We start from the raw sequence: 23,474 nt of genomic DNA, 5'->3' as shown, positions 1-23,474 counted from the left end.
TATGACTTGTTATACTTCATTTTTTATTAACTAGATAAATCTAAAGTGATAATCTTGCTTTATTTCAGCTGCAGAATTTGACAATATTAATCTACAGCGTAATAGTAACTCAATGTGGCATTTCTGTGATTGTATTGTGGCTTTTCCAGATCACTGCACAGTGTGAGGCTACTGTGTAAAAGTCATCTGAAATGTTCGAACTGAATTAAGTTGGAGGTGAGGCACCACATACATGCTAACAGAATCTGGTGCCAGGACACCAGGTGGGAACCCTGCTACAAATGTGCCATCAGTGTGTCACATCCCCTCTAGGCCAACCTCTACTCTATCAGCAGTGGTTTCTCTACACCTTCCGTTGAGCAACTGGATTGCTGACAGCTTCTGGTTCCTTCCAGGTTCCCCCTACACACATGTATTTATTTTAGAAGTCCTCTGAACACCAAATCACGTGCATTTGCACTTTCCTGATGTCTTCCCCATTCATGTTGCAGATGAAGTCACAAAATCTCCAGCTGGTGCTTTGCCACCTTTCCAAACTGCCATCTGCAACATACACTCAGCTTCCAATTTAATACTTACTACCTATACTGTTTTAGCAAAAGATGAAGTATTGTATTTCTCATGCTAAGGCTAGGTCATTTGCAACGTAGTTTGGGCCTGAAGTTCTTCCCAGTGTTTCAGTCCCCTCAAGCTTCCTGCAGTGCATATTTTTCAATTTGGTATGAGCCATCCATAATTCAGACTTGGTCTTTTCTAGTTTCATCTTTTCTGTGAACTTGAATATTTTCGCTGTGACGTGTTGTAAAGCGAGTGTTAGGAGCTGATTAGCATAAGATCTCCCCCCTCTGCAGAGAAATGTACAGTTCAGGATTCCTTAATGTGCAAGAAAGTCAAACACACGCTGTGTGAACTTGTTAAACACATTTATTGAGTTCTTGACAGTAACCAAACACAGTGAATGACCATTATAAACAAGAAAAAAAAGGCATTCGCTTTTACTTGGTCAGCTCCTGCTTTATCTGTAGCTTTTACGTGGTCAGCTCCTGCTTTATCTGTAAAGAAAATATATCCCTTTCCACCACAAATTTTTACAAGGTTGAATTTGATTATTCCAATAATGAATTCAACAGGGAAAGTAGCAATTTTAAACTGAGATATGTTTCAACTGCATTCTACTTTTGAAGACCGATTCTTATTAATGATGAACCATAAAGTGGAGTTAATGTTATACTGGCTTAGTTAACTATATTCCCAATTGCCATTAAGTTGCATAAATTGGCTGCAAACAAATAAATAAAGAAGGAACAAAAAAAAGAATAAAACAAATAATGCAGCCGCAAGTACTAGCGGCTTATTATTTCAGTAAGAAAAAATAAACCAAAACAAGTTTACTAAATGAATTTGTTAAACACATTTATTGAGTTGTTAGTAGTAACCAACACAATGCATGACCTGTTGTAAAACAAGAAACAGAAAATGGATCAATTCTGATCCTGGCAAATCCTACTACAGATATGTGACAAAGAGGGAAATATTTCAATTTCCTTTATATTCTGCAGTGATATATTTACAATACTTATCTCTCAAAGTCTGTCCTTTTTAATTAAATGAACAGAAGGATCATAACCTAGAAATAAGTATCCTTTACCGTCTTCTTGTTCTGTCTTGTCAGTATCCATTAATGATAGTGAAATAATGAGAGCTTTCGAAGGATTACTTGGCACACAGAACACAACTCCACTTTGAAGCTGTACCGAGCCACCTTTTTTTTTTCTTTCTTTCTTTTTTTTTTTTTTTTAATTTGAGGGAGGGGGGAAAAGAGGAAGAATTTCATATGTACAAAGGCTGAAAAGTCTTTCTTTGTGAAGCTAAATTAGTTCAGGAAAACTGTATCAAAATTGTAATCACATTTACTGTAATACTGTCTTTTTACTTTTTTTTTAATTATTATTACCACCAATCATATGAATGAATTTTTAGTTGAGTTTCCACCATGGCAGCTCATTTCTTACAGCCTGTTTGCACATGCTGTCGTGAACCCAAAGAGAGAATGAGGTTGGTGCATTCTAGATTATGTCAGGTCACAGTAGTGGCATTCCACTGAGGTTATGAGTTCTGCCTGCTCTGTCTTACTTACTTGAGGAGCCATTCATTTACTGAAAGAAAAGAGAAACAAAACAAAAATAATTATGCTTTAATAAATGTCAAATGCAAAGCTGACTAGATTTTACACTATATTTAACATATCTTTAAAAAGCTGGGAGGCTCAATTTCCTCCTTTTCCAGGAAAAGCGTAGGGTCTGGCTGTGTCTTTCTTTGAAGTATTGCAATTCAGTCATCTGCCTTGTCGTTGAAATGTGCTTTCTTTTATGCCCTTCAGCACTACTTTTTCATAACCATAATGTTATTGGTAAGAAGGCAGTTTTACACAATTATTACATGTAATAAAACTCTGTACATAGGCTAAAAGACGTGTAAGACGCATTACAGCTCAATTGCGAGCCCCCAGCTGTGGTAAGACTTTACCACTAGGTGACTGGGTTGGTCTATTTGCTTAGTGTCCACTACATGATACAAACTTTCCAGTTTGGTCAGCTGCTATGGTGGTGCACCTCCAAAATGAAATATATGCTTTTGTTTGAGATCAGCCGTTATCAAAACTAGCTTATCCTCCTTTTTCTTTCCAGGTTGGATAAAATAGAGCAAAACATACTTTGTAAGGTGAGAAGACTTTAAAATGGGACTGGAAAGTTGAGGGCCTGTCCTGTCCACTGTATAAAAATATTAGACATCCTAGGCTGATTTTTTTCATAATTTTTCCAGATGCTTCAGGGCAAATTTCCTCATCCGTTTCAAACATGCGATGCTTGACTTATACCATTAGTTCCATAGATGTAGTTTTTCGTTTATTTTTATTTGTGTATTTTGTTATGCACTTGGGTTTCTCAATGAGAAGAGCTCACTGTAGGCATAGAAATGATGATCTGGGAGGTGGAACATACCTCTATACTGTAGTTTCTGTGCTCTGTTGTTTGGACAATCTTTTCCTTGTAAACTAAAGTTGATATTAGTTCGAATACATCGATTGTTGAGAGGCTGGACCGGTCTGAAATTGTCACTCATGCTCAGAAATATCTGTGATGGCTGATTCTGGCTTAGCAGTCGTAAAGAGTGCATCTATACAAAATACAAAACAAAGATTTTTAGTGCTGGTCATTCCTATAAGTAAACAGCATACAAAACTATTTAACAGACTATGTAATGAATGAAAGTTAGAAGGAGTTTGAATGATTTGAAGTTGGAGGTGGGCTGAAAGAGACACCTTATCTAAAAGTGAAACCATTCCTACTGTGGTCCTCTTGTTTCTAAGCTTCTTTTTAAACAAAAATAAATATTTTTGTGTGGAGTAAATGAAAATGGTATGAGGTAGCTTTGGCTGATCAGGAAACAAGTGGAATCCAGATGATAGTAGCTAGTGCAGAGAAAACAAACTTGATAAAGGAGAAGAAATAATTCCCTAAAAGTTTTGTAGCTATTAGTACAGCTTCGTGTTGAGAAGAGACAATTCTGACTGACAGTGCTCAAGAACAGTGTATGCCCAGTCAGGATGAGAAGGATAACTGACAAAGTCATGCTGCAGAAAGTTATGAAATGGTGTTAAAAATGGAAATCCTCTCTCCAGGGACAGGGTTATCTTGATACTGTCTGTGCTGTATCTATACTGTTCTTCTAGTAGACTCAGGCCTTGCTCTGAAACAATTTTACAGATCAACAAAGAAGGAATTACTGGATCATCAAGGATTTCCAGCAAAGGTTGGCTGCAAACCACCAAACAGACAGCAATGATTCTTTTAATGACTATAGAACTGTATAACATATTTTGGCTAAAAGCATGTTAAGTGGTCCAGATCAACCAAAACCTTTCAAACTTTGTGTAGGAAATTGAATATATATATATATATATATATATATATATATGCGTATACATATATATGCAAACTATAAATCAAAAACCCTCAAAATATTTTGTTTTAAAAATGTAAAAAGAAAGTACTTTAGATGTCTACATACAATCTGAACATTCAAGAGGCTATAAGTTAATACTGTCCTCTAGTTGTTAATTGAAATAATGCTTAAATTGGGAAATTCAGTTGTTGGGTTTTGCATAATGAAGATCTTTTAACAGCTTCCAGGGAAAACTTGAACTGTGAATTAGTTTTTCAGTCTAAGTACATGTATAATTAGTAAGTATTCCATGAAATCAAATTGCAGCACTAACAGTAGAGGATGTAACTAACTAGTAAAGCATGACAAGGAGTAAGTATCGTGAGATTATACCCCCATAGGTACTAGCATACACTATAGAAATACTCTAATCCTTGTTTTGTACGTCAGTGTTGTAACAAAAAATGTTTCTTGTATGAAATGTTTGAGTCGCTTGCGTGAGAAGTTTAGAATGTATGGCATGCATCCATTCTCGCTCAGCTGTGTCATTCTCCTAAATTACTCTGCCTATTTAGAAAAGAAGTAAAGAGCATTCTCTGCATCTAGACAGAATTGGACAGAAGGAACATCAAAAAGATAAAGTATCTCTCAGGCTTTCTAAAGGCATCTTATTTACAATGTTAATATGATTTAAAATCCCAAAGTAATATTGAGGGTTGTTTTATCATTCCTCGTTGCATTTTTCAGGCCAGATTGCTTTTGCTGTGTACTTGGGACAGGCAGATGGTGTTTCAAGTATTCCTTTGGGATTCTAGTACACAAGAGAATTGGGTTAGATCAGCTCACAACTCTGTAGGCAACTCGCTGATGGAAGCTTCAGGGAGGAGTGCAGTTGATGTTAAATTTGTGGCTTTCTGAAATTAGGCATTGGATTGAATGCAAATGAGTCATATAGAAATGTAATCATCGTGGCTTTTCCACTGATGGGTTTCCTCAGCAGCATAATTTTGACTATAGTATGAACCCTGTTCTCATTTGCATAATTTATCCTGCTCCTTTCTAATAGGAGGCCTCAGTGTATCAATCTTCTGTCTTTTGACTTTTCTGCAGATATTTGCAATATTTATTCTCTCATTCTATACCAGAAAACATTGGCTAGGCTTTTCCAACAGGTCCCTTTTATTTGATCTCTGTCAACAGAACGTGCAACTAGCATGTACATAAACAGAGATAACAGAGACAATTTGCCTATTCTTTTCTGACCTAAACCATCCCAGTTACACTTCTGAACTTTAGTTACTTTTGTACAACACTGCCATATTTGTTGTAGAATCCCCATACATTCATTCATAGAATCATAGAATAGTTTGGAGGACACCCTTGGAGATCATTTGGTCCAAACCCTCAGTCAAAGTAAGGTCAACTTCAAAGTGTGTATGTAGATACTTAGCTTTAAATAGATGTATTTTTACTTTTCTGAAATACTCTGGAGGACTTCTATAAGCTGTATGAATTGTAAGCAGAGATCCATACAGTAAAGGGCTTAATCTAATTTCACCTATAAAGCTACAAAAATATGTTTAAAATATTTGTCTTTTGTACACATAATGGATTTAGTAGATCTTTTTGGTTTTACCTGCATCCTTGTGATGTAGACAGGTTTGTTCATTATTATCCAGCTTGCTGTTTCATAGCAGGGTGGAATTGTCATTGACCCATCATATGTAATGAAACTAGAGGTTTCTGGATAAAGTTCCTCAATGTTAAGCCCCTGTAGTAAGTATGCGTCATCTGGAGAATAGAGGAGGAAAACAATTTAGATAAAGCAATAGTTTCACAGAACAAATGTTTTTACATGCAGTTGTTACTCTAGAAGATTATCATTGCCAGTTTTACAGAAATATAAAGTGTAACGTGCATAAATTTCTGAATGCTTCAGGAGTTCGGATGTGAGCAAGTAACATGAATTCAGTAATCCTGCTTGGCTTAAATTCTACTCTTAGATGCCCATGTGAAGCTTCTGTGGGAGTTCAGCCCAAGCACCCATGTGAAAATCTGAATCTCATTTAAGAACTGGAGTTAAAAGCTACTTGAAGTTATTGATTTAAACGCAGCGGACTTTGGAGAATGCCAACTTATCATGTATTGGAATGATTAATAATTGTTGCTCAACAAAGCCTTGGGAAGGCTGAGTGTTAAAACTTAATTGCCCTTCTACCACAAGGGGAGGAAGTTAAGGTCAATGCATGATAATAAAGCTGTTCAATGAAGCTTGCTGTCCTTTCATGTGCACAGAGAGGGCTGGATGCAGTGCAAGCTCACTCAGAATGCTAAAATCTGAGTGAAAAAGTGAACTGCAAAGTATTTTACTAGGGTCCCTGCTTTTATTGCAAGCCTCTGAGAATTAATGAGGTATCCCTCTGCAACAGAATTCAGTGTGTGGACATGTACCAAAATATAATGATATCTTTTAAAAGTCATCAAAGTTGTTCAGCCTTTCCTATGCTATGTGAATTGTTGTCCATGTGTAATGCTGGCCCTATAGTATTTTTGACAGCGCTGTTAAAGCAACAGCTCACATTTCTCTGCAGAATCTTAGATTGTTGGAGTTCCTTAACAGGAAATACTCAGGTCTAAACACGCTAAGCTACACAACCAGTATGCATCTCAGAAAAATCTGAGCTGATTAGGAGTAATAATATTCTGAAATCTCTATGTATGCTTTCATCCACTTATAGTGTGTTCCATATGATTTGTTTGCAGTGTGAATGATAAAATGTGGGCAGGGAATGGTGCATATTTGAGCATGTTTTCCCCTTTCAGTACATGTGAGGAAACTGATGTTGATTTTAACAGAAGAAAAGGAAGATACTGCAAAGAAAATAGGTGATTCCTGCTCAGAATAAAGAATAGTGTTGAAAGCACATCTTTCAACAATGATTTATCAACATTCAATGCTGATAACTTAAGCATTCCTCTTGAATTCTCTTGATGTTTTTCATGTACCATTCACTATGGGTTTAAACAATTTTTTTTTTAAAAAAAAAAAGGGGGGAAAAAAGCTAAAAGACAATTCCTTGGCCATTAAGAAAAGATGATGATATAAATGAAACCAAAGAAAGAAATACGAATGATCAAGGAAGAGTGTAAGAACTAAAAAAGAAAAGAGTAAATTAACTTTTGACTCTAATTTAACACATTATAGCTGAAGGGCAAGGCTTAGACAAGCAAAATACTTGTCACATACTATATAATGAATGAATGTCACATATGTAATGAAAGAAAAAAAGGACTCAAGGACTCTGCATACTGCAAACTGCTGTCTTGGGCAACAGAAAATCAGAGTACACAGGCAAAGCAAATGTGAGGACTTTTTTATTTTGACAGAGGGTGGTCCACATGCGCTAGCTGTAAAGTCCACAGTGATTGTCCTCAGGTAGAGGGGACAGTGCTGTTACTGTCCCACAGACGACAATCTGTCACCTTCATTAACATGTTTAGCCTTTACTGGTCCACAGGCTGGGAGAGAGAGTCTGTTTCTGAACTAAAAATTTTCCGAGTGAAAGTGCAAAACCATTGCTATAGTAATACAGACCCAAATGCTGTTAAATTTCAATAGCTAGAGATGGCTGAATACACCTGTGTCCTGTTAATTAAAAGCATTATTTGCAGTGCAACAGTAATTTTGTTAGAATTACATGAGACAGAATGAATGCATTTTTTTTCAAGCTAGTGCCTGTTTTCAATGAATCATCACACATCTTTCTCTTTCCCACATGAACATCCTGTTCATTATTTATGACATGGAGAGTGGTATGTTAACTCCAAATGGCATAGAGTTAGTCAAAACAGATAGTTTCAAACTCTGAGGACTAAATCTGCTTTGTCACATCTGTATTGATTTCAGTGGGACTGAAATGATTTAAACAAGGTAGAATTTGCCCTGAAATGTCTACTAAAAGATGGAAAGCTATCTAAAGATTAATGCAGATGAGGGAAATTGATGGTATGGGTTTTTTGTGTCCCACATTCTAATTGACTACTTTTGTGCTCAGAACAGTGCACAGATTATTAACAATACAACTAGTTATTAAGATACAGAAACAAATTTGCTGCAGGTATTAGTGCAGGTAACCATGGAGTTTTTAGAGTTGCCTCTTATTACCTTAACAGAGAATATAATTCATTATTTTGTTGTGGACTACTAACCTTTGTCTGTGGCTTCACAATGTCTAGTCATTTTGAGAATACAATGGAGCTCCAGGGGTCATATGTGTATACATATATATATATATATATATATATATGATGTATAACAGAATGGGAGCAGTATATAGGGACATCCTACTCATGCAGGCAGGCCTGATGCTTGGCAGTACTCTGAAGATCAGCAGAAGTACTCTCCTTAGTCTTAGTGAGCTTTGGATCAACTGCTAGCTTACCTTGTTTGCATTTTGGGGACCTGCAAAACATCTTGTGGATATTGTATTTAACCACCGTTCTGCGGTCATGAGTGCTCTTTGCTCAGGTGGATATTTAGGCTGATGTGTGCTGAAAGTTTTGCCCATTTCCCCAAGCCCCACCAGTACTGAACAGTGGAGCTGCTCCAAATCGACTTCATTGCTTGTTGCAAATCTACTTTGTTGTTTGAAGAATGTTTATGGAGACACACTGAATTGTGCTGAGTGTCAAAATCCATCAGCTGTGATTAATGGGAGAGCTACAGGAGGAGATTTTCATCATTTCAGTGTAGCTCAAGAAAAGGAAAGAGAGGAGTGAAAGAAATAATGAAATAAAAGTTTAGCCAAGTAAAGGCAGTATTCATTCATGCCTGTATAAGAGTTGCATTCCTGTGGGGAGTCGGATATCTCCAATATACCTGAGAAAAGGTGACAGACTATGTGTTTGATTGTCATCAGTTTTTCCCCTGAGCAGTCCTATTCTTCCTTTCCCCCCTACATCTTGATGAGATTTCCTGTTCTGGATCTATAACAGAAATAGTGGATTTGCACTAATAATTGACTGCAATGCTTCAATGTGTTGTCTTTATCGGTGCATTTTATTGCAGGTATATAGTTCAGAATGGTCAAAATCACCATATGTGTGTGTTCCTCTGCATCTCTAATCAATACTAAACTTCCTTTAATAAACTCATCCAGACTTTACTGTATTCTCAGCATCATTTGTGTCTGAGGCCCGCATTCTGTTTATTTTGAAAAAGCTTGTGCCGTGAGGTGATTTCTGAACTTGCGAACTCTTCTGTATACAAATTACACTTTATTAGCTTTCACATTCACTTATATAAAGGCCTTGACTTCTTAACAAATTATGGAAGACGTATTCTTTTATCCCTAGATTTGTAACAGCTTTGTGGGGTCTACTTTTACAGCAGATTTTACATGTGTTGTCTTTAAAACAATAGTGTTCATCAGGAATATATTAATGAATGAAAGAAGCCCCATTGGATTTTGAAGTTCATAACACCATAATCCAAAGTGTGAGGCCTGAACAGAACACAGGGTAAGAAATGTAGAGATTCTCAGCTTTTAATCCTGACTCAGAGTTTCTCCGCTGCTTTATTTATAAATTACTGCTTATGACAGGAGCTAGAAGAGCTCAGTTCCTCAGGCAATCTAGGCTAGAACACTGATATGTGAGCCCTGAGAAACTGGAAGTCTTTTATTTCTAGAAATCTGAATCTTAAACTTTTTCAGAACAATCTGTTAAAATTAGAATACCCTATTCATTTGTACATTATCTGTAAAATAGCTAAAGATTGAGAGAACTCAAAATTTTACCTAGCTTTGGCCCAGCCGAGTGCCTGGCAGTATTCTAATGAAGATTGGAAAGCCCAAATTTCTATATGGAATTTTGAGAAGCTCAGGGAATTTCTTTCTAGTGGTAGGCAAACACCTGGACCTCTTTTGAGACCAAACTGAAAGCTAATGTAGCATATCTGTTGTGAAAGAAAACTAATTTATTTAATCAATTATCTTTCTAAAAGAGGAATATTAAAGTAGTTTTTCTTTAGAGATATTCACAGAACTTCTGCCTGGACTCTATTTAAAAGATCACTTTTCTCTACCAGTTCAAAGTGAATTCTTTGTGTTATGATAACAAAATAAAATAAGCATTGAAAATGTTCTTAAAAATTTCTCGGGTATGCTTTCCTCATTGTAACTGTTAATATTCAGTAGTAGATATCCCCCTTCTCATTGCGTTTTGTCCTTGGAAGTTTCGTGCTGCAGTGTAGATAGCTCTTAATCTTGTTGTTCTTCAACTTGTTGCCCAGTACTTGAGTTGTGTTACTAACAGTCCTGATCCTAAGCCAATTCTCCACTTATCATTCACCCCACACTCCTATGGTGCATGCTGGGACTGGTCATTTTGTCTGAAGCATGCTGAGTATTGACTTCAGGAGTGAATCCCTGAAGCACAAGCTAAAAAACTCCAGCTGCTAAAGGCAGAATAGAAATCCTTGTGATACAAGAAGTAAAATTAGTTTTCAGCAATGATGCTATAATCCATCATGCAAGACAACTACAAAATTACTTTCAATAACATTTTCACATTCCCAATTTGCACTAAAAAATTCCCAGTCAATACTTGTTACTACAGTAAGTAACCGATGTACTGCAGAATATTGTGTGCACTGCATCTACCAAGGTTTTCATTTTAACAGATACACTAGTTAGCAACAGCAATGGTTTAAAATTAAAACAGTTCCAGTAATCATTGGTTTTGAAACCTGTGTTATGTGTTCATCTCAGTGCCGAATTTCATTTAGTATGACCAAATTCAATTTGATTGTAATTGCACTTTCTTTCTAGAGAGGCAAAACTGAAAAGAAAAAACAGTCAGTTAAAGATTGTAAAAAACAGTTAACTCTAGGGTGAAGGAGTGCCCTGTTCTAAACCATCACAAAGCAGTGCACAAAGAAAATGCTGTGTATTGGGTACACTCTGCTTTGGTGGACCATGCTCTTTGTAATGAAAACCTTGCAACTTTCTGATGGCCAGGCAGGAGACGTGCTGTGCTGTGTAGTATTACAGGGGAGATGTGTGCCTGCTGGGGTACATCTGATGGTTATGTGCTTACTCACACAATGAGGGGAGATGCTACCTGTCTTCCAGCCCTGTGGAGCAGCATTTCCATAACCATGATTTCTTCTCTGCTTTGAGCAACCACAAGTTGCCTAAACTTTGCTCTGCAGCCTAGCTATTGAAGCATGAGGGGCCAAGGAGTACCAGAAAAGCTGTGACACTCATATAAATGAGTGAGATATAGGTGCTGCGATAGGAAAAATGAGACTGGAGCTTCTCCCATTCAGTGTGTGAGACCTGACAGGTCTTTGTGTGTGTATGTGGGAAAAGCAGCAGTACAGTAGTACAGTCAAGGATCTTTTGTCTAGTCCCCAGAGAGAAGCCAGGAATACATGATTTGGGAGTGAAAGAGCCTGATAAGAGACACACACAGCCTGTGTCCCCTGGATGCTGTAGCAGCACCAGTAGGCAGGAAGCTCTTAGAGGAGCAGCATTACTGTGTTTTTGCAAGCAGTAAGAGTAGGCAGTCTAAAAACTGGCCCAGTGGCCAGTCTCTTCCTTCTTCCATGCAGAAAAGAAAACATTCCACGCTGAGGGAGCAATGTGGAAAAAATGTTTGAGGAGAAGCCTCTGTCACCTTCCTTTCTATAAGTGCCTTGGAGAAAAGAGTTTTGTCATAATAGAGGCCTCTTAATTTCACCAAAAATAGAAACAGATTAGGTAACTGTAAAGCAAGGCTAGAGAAATACCAGTGTAAGAAAGGTGTGCGTTTTTAGGAGAGGACAAGGAATGGACCAACCAGCTCAGAATGTGGTTGCATTGGCTCCATTGCTTAAATTCTGTGTGTCCACAACTCAAAATCTTTTTAATACTCTCTTGTTTACAAATCAGTGGGTAAAATTCTGTGCCATGAGTTTGCATAGGAAATTAAAGCCTTTTTAAGATTTCCAGTCCATAATTTGTCTTTTTACAATTCTAGTATGTAGTGCATAGAAAGAAATCAGACTGTATTCTTTAGGGAGGTGTATACAGAAACCTCTTCAAAACTTTCAGTCAGAAACTTAAAGTTCAGATATTTTTGTTAAAATTAAATAGACTTTTTTGAGATCTCTGGATTTTCGGATACCAAGTTTTCAAATTAACTATGTTCTTTTAGAGTACATGGTACAATGTATGTCATTTACAGAGAGGTAAACTGGAGCAAAGACTGATGTAATTGGGGACCAAATCTCAGAGTCCTCTCTTCTAGTCTTATTCCCGTTATCATGAACAACACCTTCCACTTTTCATAGACAAAAGCAAAATTAATGAAATTCTTGAAAAATGTTAAGACACTGTTTACAGAATTACAAGTGGAGGTAGAGTTTTCAGATATTTTCCTTAATTTTTCAGTTTGCTCCGTACTTATTTGAAAAGTTAAATTCTTGTATAGCTTATTTTATTAGCTTAATGGCTGCTTAGAATTCAAATGAATAGTTGACAAAGGGAATAATTTTTTAGGAGAAGAGGTTTAATTTGATCCATCCAGGTCTATGTATTTTTCATGACTTTCTCTAAATTACTCTAATTTTAGCTGACATTTAAACTGCAGTTTTCCATGCGTTCAGTATACTAAAGTGAAATTTTTGACCATTGTTAAAAGCATTCCAAATGCGAATACAACAAATACGCATGCTATATTTATGACCTCTTTATGTAATTTCTATTAAATGTAGCAATAGTTGAATAGACATATTTTTGTGCATAAAAAGAAATGGTTAATTAATAATAAATACACAGTTGCATAGTAAAACAGATAATGATGTAGCATCTTCATGTAATTTAGTAGGATATAATACAGGCTGCTCCACATGTAAATTTAGCTACTAATACAAAGCAGTTTCTCCTGAGTATTCCGTATAAGTACAGCACATGTACTTGTTAAATATAATTTCATTAATTTTTGTTTGTTCAAATGTGAAACAGGCTTTGAACTTCAAAATTCATTGCATGAATTGATGCGCTTACTAATTTTTCAAATCCCCAAATTTATTGTGCAGGTTTACTGGCAATATAAGCTCTGAAATTTTTGCCCATTATAAGTGCCTTTTATTAAAGTGCCACAAAATCTGTCATTTCATACTAAAAGCATACAGCTATTAGCCATAGTAAATGAAAAGAAACTTACTTTTATAGGTTATTCTTGTTATGGTGTCTCTGTTAAGCATACGATTTAGAAATGGATTTGATGATTCAGATACCTACAGAAGAGAAAATGTTCATTGCCAAAATCATCACACAAACATTTCCTTTCTGGAAAATGTATCTGTTCTGTGTACACACACACACATGCGCACGCACGCATGCATACACATATGCACGCATACAGGTGGTTAATATAATTAAGTAGGATTTTCACAAATGGTATTCTATTCTTTTTCTATTTATTGAGAAATGTATTTTCAGTGGTGAAATTCCTTCCAGCGCACTGTTTAGCTTGCAAATTGTATCTGTCTTCTCTTTGTTTTGCTTGCAGGAATGAAATAATAAGATTAAAAAAAGAAGTATAATATTCAGCCTGCATTAAGACAGGCACACCTGTAGTGTTTAGGGGATTATGGGGAAAAGTGATGAACAGACTTAGACTTAGAGGCATCATTTTTTGTGGGGGGTCATAGATGCATTTTCAGCATATTTTATTGCACTGCCAAGTAGCAAAATCACTACTGATTAGCAACAATATTAGTTTTACATTTTTTTTTATTATTTGTTATTTATTTATTTATTTATTTATTTGTTAATTCTATACCTAGCCTTCTCATATCCTACTCATTTCTTTCTATTATTCTGCAATGTGTTTCTTTTTATCAGACACTAGTTGCTGTTAATACACATGCAGCATTTATCTAGAATAAAATCAGTTTATTCTGAAACTTGAACAGTTCTCAAAAGCTTAATTAAGACTTGGAAAGGTAAATGAGATATCGCATAAACTATAATCCAGCTCTGTTTGCTGGGTAGCCTTCAGGATGATTCAATTCAGCTTCCATTTTATGGAATGGAAGCCTCTGAAATTAAAACAGTTCTTTCCCCCAATTTTTTTTTCCACTGGGAGCAAGCAGAACACTTTTTTTTTTTTTTTGAGGTGTTATGCTGACCGAATCCATGCAATCAGAAGATCAGTGATTGATAGTTATATTGGGAACAGAATCTGCTGTTTCTTAGTAACAAATGGATCCAGTGCTCTTAATGTATAATTTTTCCTAAATTTCCTAATTTTTCCTGCCTTTAGTAAAATATTTTTGATTTGAAAAGCATTTGTTATCCATCAATCATTTTGTCAATCTTAATATTGAAGATATCATTCTTCTAATTCTTCTAAATTTTCCTAATCAGTTTGGATATTTGAAGTAAAACATGTCTTTTCATGTGAGTAGGAGAGGCCTGGGAAAGGAAGATGATGAGACAGATAATAAATTTTGTTGCTCATTATTCAGTGTGGAAAAGAGAAAACTGAGGGGTTATTTTATCAATATGTATTAATATCTGAAGGGAGGGTGTGAAGGGGGTAGGACCAGACTCTTCCTAGTGGTGCCCAGCAACAGGACGACATGCAACAGGCACAAATGGAAATGCAGAAAGCTTTGTCTGAGCGTAAGGGAAAACTTCTTTACTGTGGGGGTAACAGAGCACTGGAGCTGCTTGTCCAGAGAGGTTGTGGAGCCTCCATCTTGACACGGTCCTGAGCAACATGCTCCAGGTGACCCTGCTTGAGCAGGGGGGTTGGACCAGGGGATCTCTGGAGGTCCCTTCCAGCCGGTCCCTTCCGCCCTCAACTATTCTGTGATTCTGGATTATGTTAGGTGTGCAACTCAGGAAGTATATAGAAAGAATGTATTATCCTTTTATCCTTTTGCATGAATTCAAGCTAGGTTGTTGGTCATAATACAATACATACTGGATGAAAGAGATAACCTAAATATCTTTCTGAAATATTAGACCTATTCAAAAAGCGATTTTGATATCTAATCTTCTAAGATGCTCCATGAAATACATATTTTAATTCTGAGGTAAATGTTTTGACGGGAACTTTACCTTAGGAACTAGGATTAAAGAGCACCGAAGAGAAATAAAAGATACTAAATGTGTAAGCGTTGATGATGAAAGCTATTTACTTCAGGGTAAAGCGCTTCTTCAGAAATACACACTTTTTTAAAGTGATGAAACAGAGATATATAGTTGCATAACATAAATATAATTTTGTGAGGTAATGCATTTTTCAGAAAGGATGAAAAAAAAAGGATTACCCAGTGTAATTGTGGAGCTTTTGCTTCTGCAAAATTAGCAACTTCTGTCAAAGCTGTTAAAGTGTTGAATACTGTTTATGCTATAAGATGTGTTTTCATTTATTTATTTTCCTCCCATATCCCTTTTCATGTTCCTTATGTTATACTGTAAATGCTTTGGAATGGGGATTGTGTGTCAGTCCCCAGGACAGTCTCTAGATTCCAGGTCAGAGCCTCTAGGCCCTGCAATACCATAGTGAAGTGTTATAGAATTCCAGTTCATTGGAAAATAAGTCCATCATATATACATTAGATATTGATGAACATTAAATACTTACTTTCATAAATATGGAAACTACCACCAAGCCATTAGGACTCTTTGCAGCTTCTGTGACATTTGTGTAGAGCTCATGGTTATAGTGGATTAGCTGAACCTAGAAAGCAGGGAATGGAAAGATCACAAATGGCAAATGATACCATACACTGTTTACAAATACTGTATACACCAACTGGTTTGTATTAGGATCCCAGCCATGCTTAGGATATTATGTAGCAATGCAATTTTTCAGTTCTGCAGCATGCATGATTTTAATAATTTCACCTTCCATCTGGCTCCAACTAGCACAGCATCCGTGTATTGTCTTCTAAACTGCCACTAAATGAATTTACCCACATCAAGTTATGAATTGCATTGCAGAAAGTGACATTATTTACCTTTTGCAACAGCACTTGTCATGGGCATCAAGTAATCTCTACTTTTCAGCCTCAAACCAAACACAGAAGAGTCAAGGGCTGAAATACTGGAAGAAACATATTTTCTGAACCTTACAGATTAGGCAGCCTAATTATTTAAACTTAAACAATTGAAGAAAGAAAGAAACAAAACAAAAAAAAATCAAAAAACATTTTTATGGCATACAAGTAACTGTATTTTCCTGAGTGAATTTACTGGGATTTTTTGTGCATTAATCAGTGTGATGTATTATGACAAGTACCGAGTGTCATGTAGTAATATAAAAAGAAAGGTTAAATTACATCTAGGGCTAAATCTCTATCACTACTGCAAAACCAGAGAAAATGGAACTTGTCAAGGATAACTCACGAAGGACTAGATGAATGAATCTCCTCATAAGATGAGCTTGTGAGACATCAGAGAAACCTTTTTCACAGGTACTTTTTTTAGTTTGAGGACACTAGGCCTACTAATTCAAATTTTAAGCTTTGTACATAAATTTATTTAGCTAGAAACTTATACCAGTAGGTGGAAAAGGATCATACTGAACATTTACATCTTAATCTCTGGATTCTTGATTATCAGTTTAACAGAAAAAATGCAGTATAGTTTAATATGAGAATTTTGATGTATTCTTGGACTTCAGTCAAAAAAATGGGTCACTGTGTCTTCCACATATCAGCATAAATCTAAAGTGAACTACTGAAATCAGTGGACTCATACAGTGTTAACGAGACCAGTGTTAATTTGATCTGTATTTTTGATGTCACTTGATATTAGCTGAATTCCTTTTTTAGCTGAACCTAAATCAATTTTGAAATGTGTAGGTTTTTTTCTAACTCCTATTCAAAATCCACAAAGCCTTCATGGTTGTATTTTATTTTGCTCACAATAATATGTGAAATTTATTTTCTTATTCTGATAGTAATTTTAATCATAGAAATGGCTGAAGACTAATCTTGCAAGCACAGAAATTACATCATACTAGGCTTTTCATGTCTGTAGTCAGGAAAAAAGAATCACTGAAATAGAGCGTATTTTACTGTATTTGTGGCTGTCTTTTGGATGAATGCAATATTTGGTGTCCCACTACCATCAATGGGAAAACTGCAAGATTTTCTGTGCAAGAATTACCTCCTTGTATGATCTGCAGTACACGTTCAGACAAAGATGAAGTCTTGCTTTGCCATCCAAATATGTGTATTCTTCAGTATGTATCAATATGTTAGGAGTGACAATGCCTCAAATTATGCATAACCTACACCGTTGTTACCTCAGTCTATCACAACTTGATACTTGATGGTATATTAATCAGAATCGGATCTGACAGCCTTTCCAAATGTAAAACCAAAAAATCCCCCAAACCTTGCCCTTCCCTACACTCCCCAAATCCCTCAGTCATTTTAGTGCTTGGACATTGATGTGAAAAGGAACAGTTGAAATTCTGAAGAGAGAGAACATTTGCGTTGGTAGGATTAGAAGATTTTGGGGATACAGCTTTGCTATTTACAACTAACAGTTCACGGGAAAAAAATAATGCAAGTGTCAAAATTACTGCTATAATGTGTCCATTTCAGTTACTTTTCTCCTCTCTGGATTGGGAACTTTTGGTTGACCTTTTTACAGTTCACAGAATAGGCATTTTTAAAGCAAGCAGACAAACCCAGCTGGAACAAAAAAAGTAAAAATGTCAAAGTAGACAGTGAAGTCATCTACTAAGTTCTGACAGCTAGGAAGCAGGATGAATACACTATGTTTTCTAAAGGTCTTCTAAAGAATTAATGAGAGCATTTACTGTACAGCACATGGAGGTTGTAGACTCATTAGTCATCAGTTTGTGATCTGACTGAACTTTGATAACACCCTCTTTCTTGGGACTTTGCACACTCTTGAAATTTTTAAGCTCAGTAACATATATTCTTCTTTATATGTACAACTATTCAGTCTGGCAGCTAAATTGACAAGAAAGTAAGTATTGAAATCTGCTTTAGACTAGAATTCCTTCTGTACAAAGTCACAGAATAACAATGAACTTGAGTAATTTAGCCAACACGCAAGTGCAGGAGTAGTCAAAATGAATAAGCTGAAAGCAAGGGCCAAATTCTCCCTCATTTTATAAGTGCAAGTTGAAGACAACCCATAGAAGCCCTGAGTCAATGTCAAAAATGTCAAACTCTCATTTTTACTGATGGGCCATACAGAAATAAGACTCCTAAAGTATGTATGACCACAAATTGGATATTTGCCCCAGCCCCACTGCGTGGGGCCCGGTGTCCTATGCAGTTTTAGCCTCGTGTGGCATGCTATAGGGCAACAAGCAAGGGAATGGTGGGGCTCTGCCTCGAGCAGTGTCCTGCCCCTGGCAGAGACCTCTCTTGATGTGACAAAGAGACACTATTCATTCAGTCTGTACAAAATTTACACCCAGAGTGCAGCAATCGATAGTTCTGTGTGAGAATGACTTAACTGCCTTGAACTGATCAGAAATTGGAATAGTTATTTCCTTTGCTAATCTATCTTTGCTGATCTCTCCAACCCTATTATACTGCCGTGATAGTGAAACTCCTTGCCTGAGACCCTTGTCATTCTTTACCAGTGCATTCAAGTGCTTTTCCTTTCCAATGCCCCACTCCTGCAGATTTGCCTGCCTCCCTCCTCCCTGCCTCACACCTCAGTTTGGTTCTGAATTGTTCTGAAAAGTACGATTGAGAAATCTGCTTTCACTATAGTTTGAGAAGATCCTCTTGCCTGACTACGCATTACTGTTTCTAAAAGCACCCTGTACTGAATGAAGTTTTTTTCTTCTGAAAACTATCACCTTTCTCTTTGCTAAAATTACACTCTCCCCCCCGTCTCTCCATAACTTTGGAGCTGTTTCCATGATATCATGGTTACATTTATTAGTTTGTTTTTTGTCTGAAACAAGATTGACCATATAAGGAGACATGATTTCCCAAATTTCTCTTATGGAACAGACTAATATAGAAAGGTATAAATGAATAAAGATGTCTCAGGTTTAGAATACTCTATGCAGGTTTAAAAATACAATTCTCTATTAAATACCTTCTTTTGAGAGTAATTTCTTTAAAGCCTTCTGAAACACTTGTAATCTTATAATCCATTTTAAGTATTACTGGAGTCTTCCATGAAAGTAATTAAACCTGCTTATATGTGAAAATTTCACTTTTTCAAATGATCACATTATATTAAGAACAGCAAAATGAGCAAAATTGCAATGCTAAAAAATCTCTTAGTTCTGATTTGAGTTTCAGGGCTCAAAAACAGTATAGAATCTTGTTATAAACTTTTGATTTTCTTTGGAAGATTCCCCTTTAAGGTTAATTTGCCACAAAGCAACTGATAGCTCTTTGTTTTCCTTGAGCAATAGAAGTTCTATCTTACAGTGAAAAAAAAAAGAGAATTAAGATTAATTACTCTCATTTTAGCCGATAAAAATCCAGAATGGGCCCTTGTTCCATCACTCAAGAATGTGCATTGACCAGGAGCAGACGCAGCACTTTTCAGACACGTGGTTGGCAGCATTAGGAGCATGAGCTGGCTGCAGTACAGTAAAGCTGATAATCTGCCGGCCATACGCTGCCCAGCCTAGGAGGCTGTGTCTGTGGAGCAAAATAATATAGGCTGGTACGATTGCTCACACTCTGACTGCTGTGGGGAGCACATCTGATTCATTTCCCCAATATGTGCATATTTGTGTTTATAATGATAATAACCTATTCTCAACCTATACTTTGCTGGAGATCAGCCTTGTGCTCGTCATACTCATACTGTTTGTAGGGCAAGTACTGGTTCTCCAATACAATGATTTTTGTTCTTTACCTTGATCACCTAGGTGAAATGTATCCCTTTGGGCAGAGCTGGTGGCAGGAGTGTGGCATTCGACCAAATTTGTCTGGCTAAGCAAAAGGCAGTAGTTTGCTGTGTTCCTGGGTGTCAAAGATGCCAGAGACTCTTTTCAGCCATCTTTTATCAATTCTTTAAGTTAGACAAAAACCGTAATGCATTGCAGAGCTCTAATCTAGTGTTTGTGCATAACCCTTTTAACAGTGCTAGATCACTGCAAGATGCAGCACTGAGATATGGAGAACTATGGAACTGATGGAATGTAAAATAATGCAGTACTTTACGAGGAACTTTTACTGCTGTTGGGAGTGGTGGAAATACCCTTCTTCTCTAAAAAATTGAGTACATAACTATTTTGATTTGTAAATGATGAGAGATCTAAACCAGGAAGTGAAATGGCAGCAGGGAACAGCTAATCTGTAACTATAATATTTTTATTAGGCTGTGCTACCTGATAAACTATTGGGATACCTGATTGAAAGTAAATACAAGTAAATTTCCTGCACAGCAGGGAGGGAAAGCAAATGAAATTGTTCAAGAAGACAAGTTAAATGTTTTGATTCAGAGTCCTTGCAGAAGGTAACTAAGATCTCATTAAGGAAAAAATTATGCATTTTTGTTTACATGAAGTTTAATAAGAACACTGAAGGAAATATGATTTCTGTCTGGCAGGAGTCCAGTGAGCAAAATAATTCTAGTGAGTTAAAGCACATTAATAACAACATTTGATAGTCCTATATTAAAATACAGATGCTGTTACAGCTCTTTTAAAAGTATTGCGAAGAGCAGTAATGTCATATTATCTAAGAGTTATTTGTGTCATTAGTTTTGTGAATCTGAACAGGTATGAGATTATGCGTCCTCACTTTGTGGAAGAAAAGATACTTCTACAATGTCTCCTGATTGCAGGACATCTCCTTTGTGTGGATGAATTTTTTTTTTTTTTAGATTTTTCTTAATTAAGTTAGAGGTACTTCTGGCTTTTTGGAGAGTCGTAGCACACCTGTGAGAACGTAAAACAGGCTTTGCAGAACCAGTAGTCCTGCTTTATCTTATCTTGGAAGACCAATACCCAGTGGCACTCTACAAATACACAGTGATGCAGTGGAGAATTTCCCATCTTTGGCAAGTGGCAAAGAATCTTATAGTATGTTGCTCAATAATAAGAAGTATTTAAGAAAGAAAAGGAGGATATTACAGTTTTTTCATTGCTATTTAGGATTTTGAGCTGGATATTAATGTTATCTGTTCCTGAATTCTTATAATCAAGACTTCTGTGTTCACACACACATTCATCCATACACAAGTAGAATATACTGTATTTAAATGTCTTTAATTATATAATTCTGATGGATACTTCTGGCCTGCTAAAGGTACAGTGCATTACAGTTCAAGTGGGGCAAGAACTTAAGCTCTTTGGTCCAGTTCTCAGTCCCTTTTTTTGCTTTTAGTGAGCTTGTCCAAACCAGCACCGGAGAACTGAGCTGTTACTGGGTTCAGAAGAATGCTGTTAATGCAGGTTAGGAAGATATAAATTATGATTCATGGTAATTATCTTTGCAGAACTAAAACATCTTTTTCTCATGTAGAAGATACTCTGCCAAGAAGTGTTAGTATCACCCAAGATGATATTGCCCACAAACTTATTATTTAACCCATACATCTACCTGTCTGTTGTGTTATATATATAAGCCTACAGCAGTGAGGTACTCTTCCACTGTTGGTAAATTGGTAAAATAAATTTTACATGACCACCTAGACTTCCAGCAATTTACATAACATTTTATCAGACTACTGAGGTTTTAAATTTAAAGTCAATTAAAAACATTAATTTAGTTTTATACAACAGAGAAATGCTAGAAACATTTATTTAAAATAATTTTATATCTCTGAATTTCTTTAGTATTCTTACTATATTAAAAACCAAGTTCTTCGGGCTGTTACTGACAAATGTTTGGGGAATTTTTTTACTACTTTTGACAGTTATTTCTTGATTTAAAAGAAATGCTTATAAAATACTGGTTTAGTAGAAAGGCTTATTTATCATCCACATTGATAGCAATACGCCAGCAATTTCATCATAGAAAATAAAAAATATTATACATCTTTTTGTTTAAAAGAATAAGAAAAAAAGAAAGGAACTCTGTTTTCTGCTGCTTTTGAGAAGGCAGCTGTATAAAAGCTGCCTTCTGTAGCTTTACTGCAGTAATGCATTATGCAGTAAAGTAGAAATGCAGTCAAGAGTTAACTGTACCTAGCTGTGAAATCTATTTTACTGCAAATAATTATGCGCTAGGAATTAGCACTTAAGTTGCAGATGGTTTCTGACACTTCATTATGACCAGTTGGTAACAGGAGCTAACTTCTGATACTTTATTTAACAAATAGTAGCTAGTGAGCTTTATCCAGGATTCCCCTCCAAGCAGTTAACACCGTGTGTTATTTTCAGCACATGTTATGACATTAAAAAAAGTAACATCTGCTGCTTTAGGTTTGAGATAATTAGCTCTAGTTGCAGATATACAGATGAAAGGTGAGTCACAGACTTAAGCTTTCTGGGGCATCTTTTCTAAAATACTGGAGCTAGGTGTTATATAGCATTTCAAGAAGAGATCGATGACAATCAAATATTAAATAGGACAACCATTTAGTTGCTGACCTGGCATTTTAAATTGATAAGGTTACTAAAAGAGCAATATATACTTGGTCCTTCTACCTTTCTGTTCAGTAGCTTGCTTATACTCAAATACTGTTCTAGAGAATAAAAAGATTGACCATGAATGAGGCGTAGGAGCTTCGAAAGTATTTCCATGTAAGATTTTGATATATTCTTACTTCTTTTTTAAGTCTTACTTTAACTCATTTTTAAGCAGGAAAAAAGCTATTTCAGACAATATTTGAAACTTGCTGTTTTATTAAACATCCAGTGGACTATAACAGAAAGTAAAATTCCACTAATTTGAGAGGTCAGATTAGCTGCGAGTGCCTCAGAGTTTGCTACTAGGATACCTTTGATACAGACATTTCACCTATGATCCAACACCAAAAAATTAACTAAATGATAGTCTGAAGAAATAAATGTAAAAGCTGATGGATTACTACCATCCATTACTACTGCCAGAATCATTGCAAGTGTCATAGTCATTTGCGGTCTCCTTCAGATAGCAGGAAGTGTGATGAAGGAAAAATCCTAGTCAAGCCACAGAGGTATATAGCGGTATCTGTGATGCCAGTTGCTGTGTGACTTCAGGAGAATTTTTGATAGGGTAGTCATTACTGAAAACTTCAAGCGACATTTGTTCTAAAAATGAGTATTTTGGACTAGCCTGCCAGTCAACTACTCTTGTCATTCACTGTTAGCAGATGAGTGAGAGGCTGGGTAAACATAAGTAAATGACACTGTTCTGTAATTCACTTTATGTGAGGATCAAAATGAAGTTTTCCTCAGCCTCGGATGTTTAATGTTGATTATGTCTCAGCTAATGCAGAATTTCTGTACAAGGTGTAATTTGGCACTGACCCAATCCATCATCTACAAAAGTTGCATGTTAGGAGAGAATGGGGGTAATGTGGGGAAAAAGGCTCTTAGATGAGCCTATCATCATTCCTGGATTTATGAAGGAT

General features: G+C 36.2%; 1 protein-coding gene across 1 annotated transcript in view; it reads right to left on the bottom strand.

The window, feature by feature from the left end:
- Window positions 1-918: 918 nt before the first annotated feature.
- Window positions 919-23,474, bottom strand: part of CA10 (carbonic anhydrase 10) — a 196,728-nt gene continuing 174,172 nt past the window's right edge. The window contains exons 7-11 of the mRNA XM_062591662.1: window positions 15,592-15,687; window positions 13,156-13,228; window positions 5,582-5,736; window positions 3,003-3,177; window positions 919-2,156 (exon numbers count right to left, since the gene is read on the bottom strand). Of these exons, the coding sequence (XP_062447646.1) occupies window positions 2,134-2,156; window positions 3,003-3,177; window positions 5,582-5,736; window positions 13,156-13,228; window positions 15,592-15,687 (522 nt within the window). The 3' untranslated portion in view covers window positions 919-2,133. The remainder of the gene's footprint in view (window positions 2,157-3,002; window positions 3,178-5,581; window positions 5,737-13,155; window positions 13,229-15,591; window positions 15,688-23,474) is intronic.

The sequence above is a fragment of the Rhea pennata genome, chromosome 19, assembly GCF_028389875.1.
Source record: "Rhea pennata isolate bPtePen1 chromosome 19, bPtePen1.pri, whole genome shotgun sequence".
NCBI classification, from domain to species: domain Eukaryota; kingdom Metazoa; phylum Chordata; class Aves; order Rheiformes; family Rheidae; genus Rhea; species Rhea pennata.
This window is presented reverse-complemented; position numbering and strand designations above follow the sequence as displayed.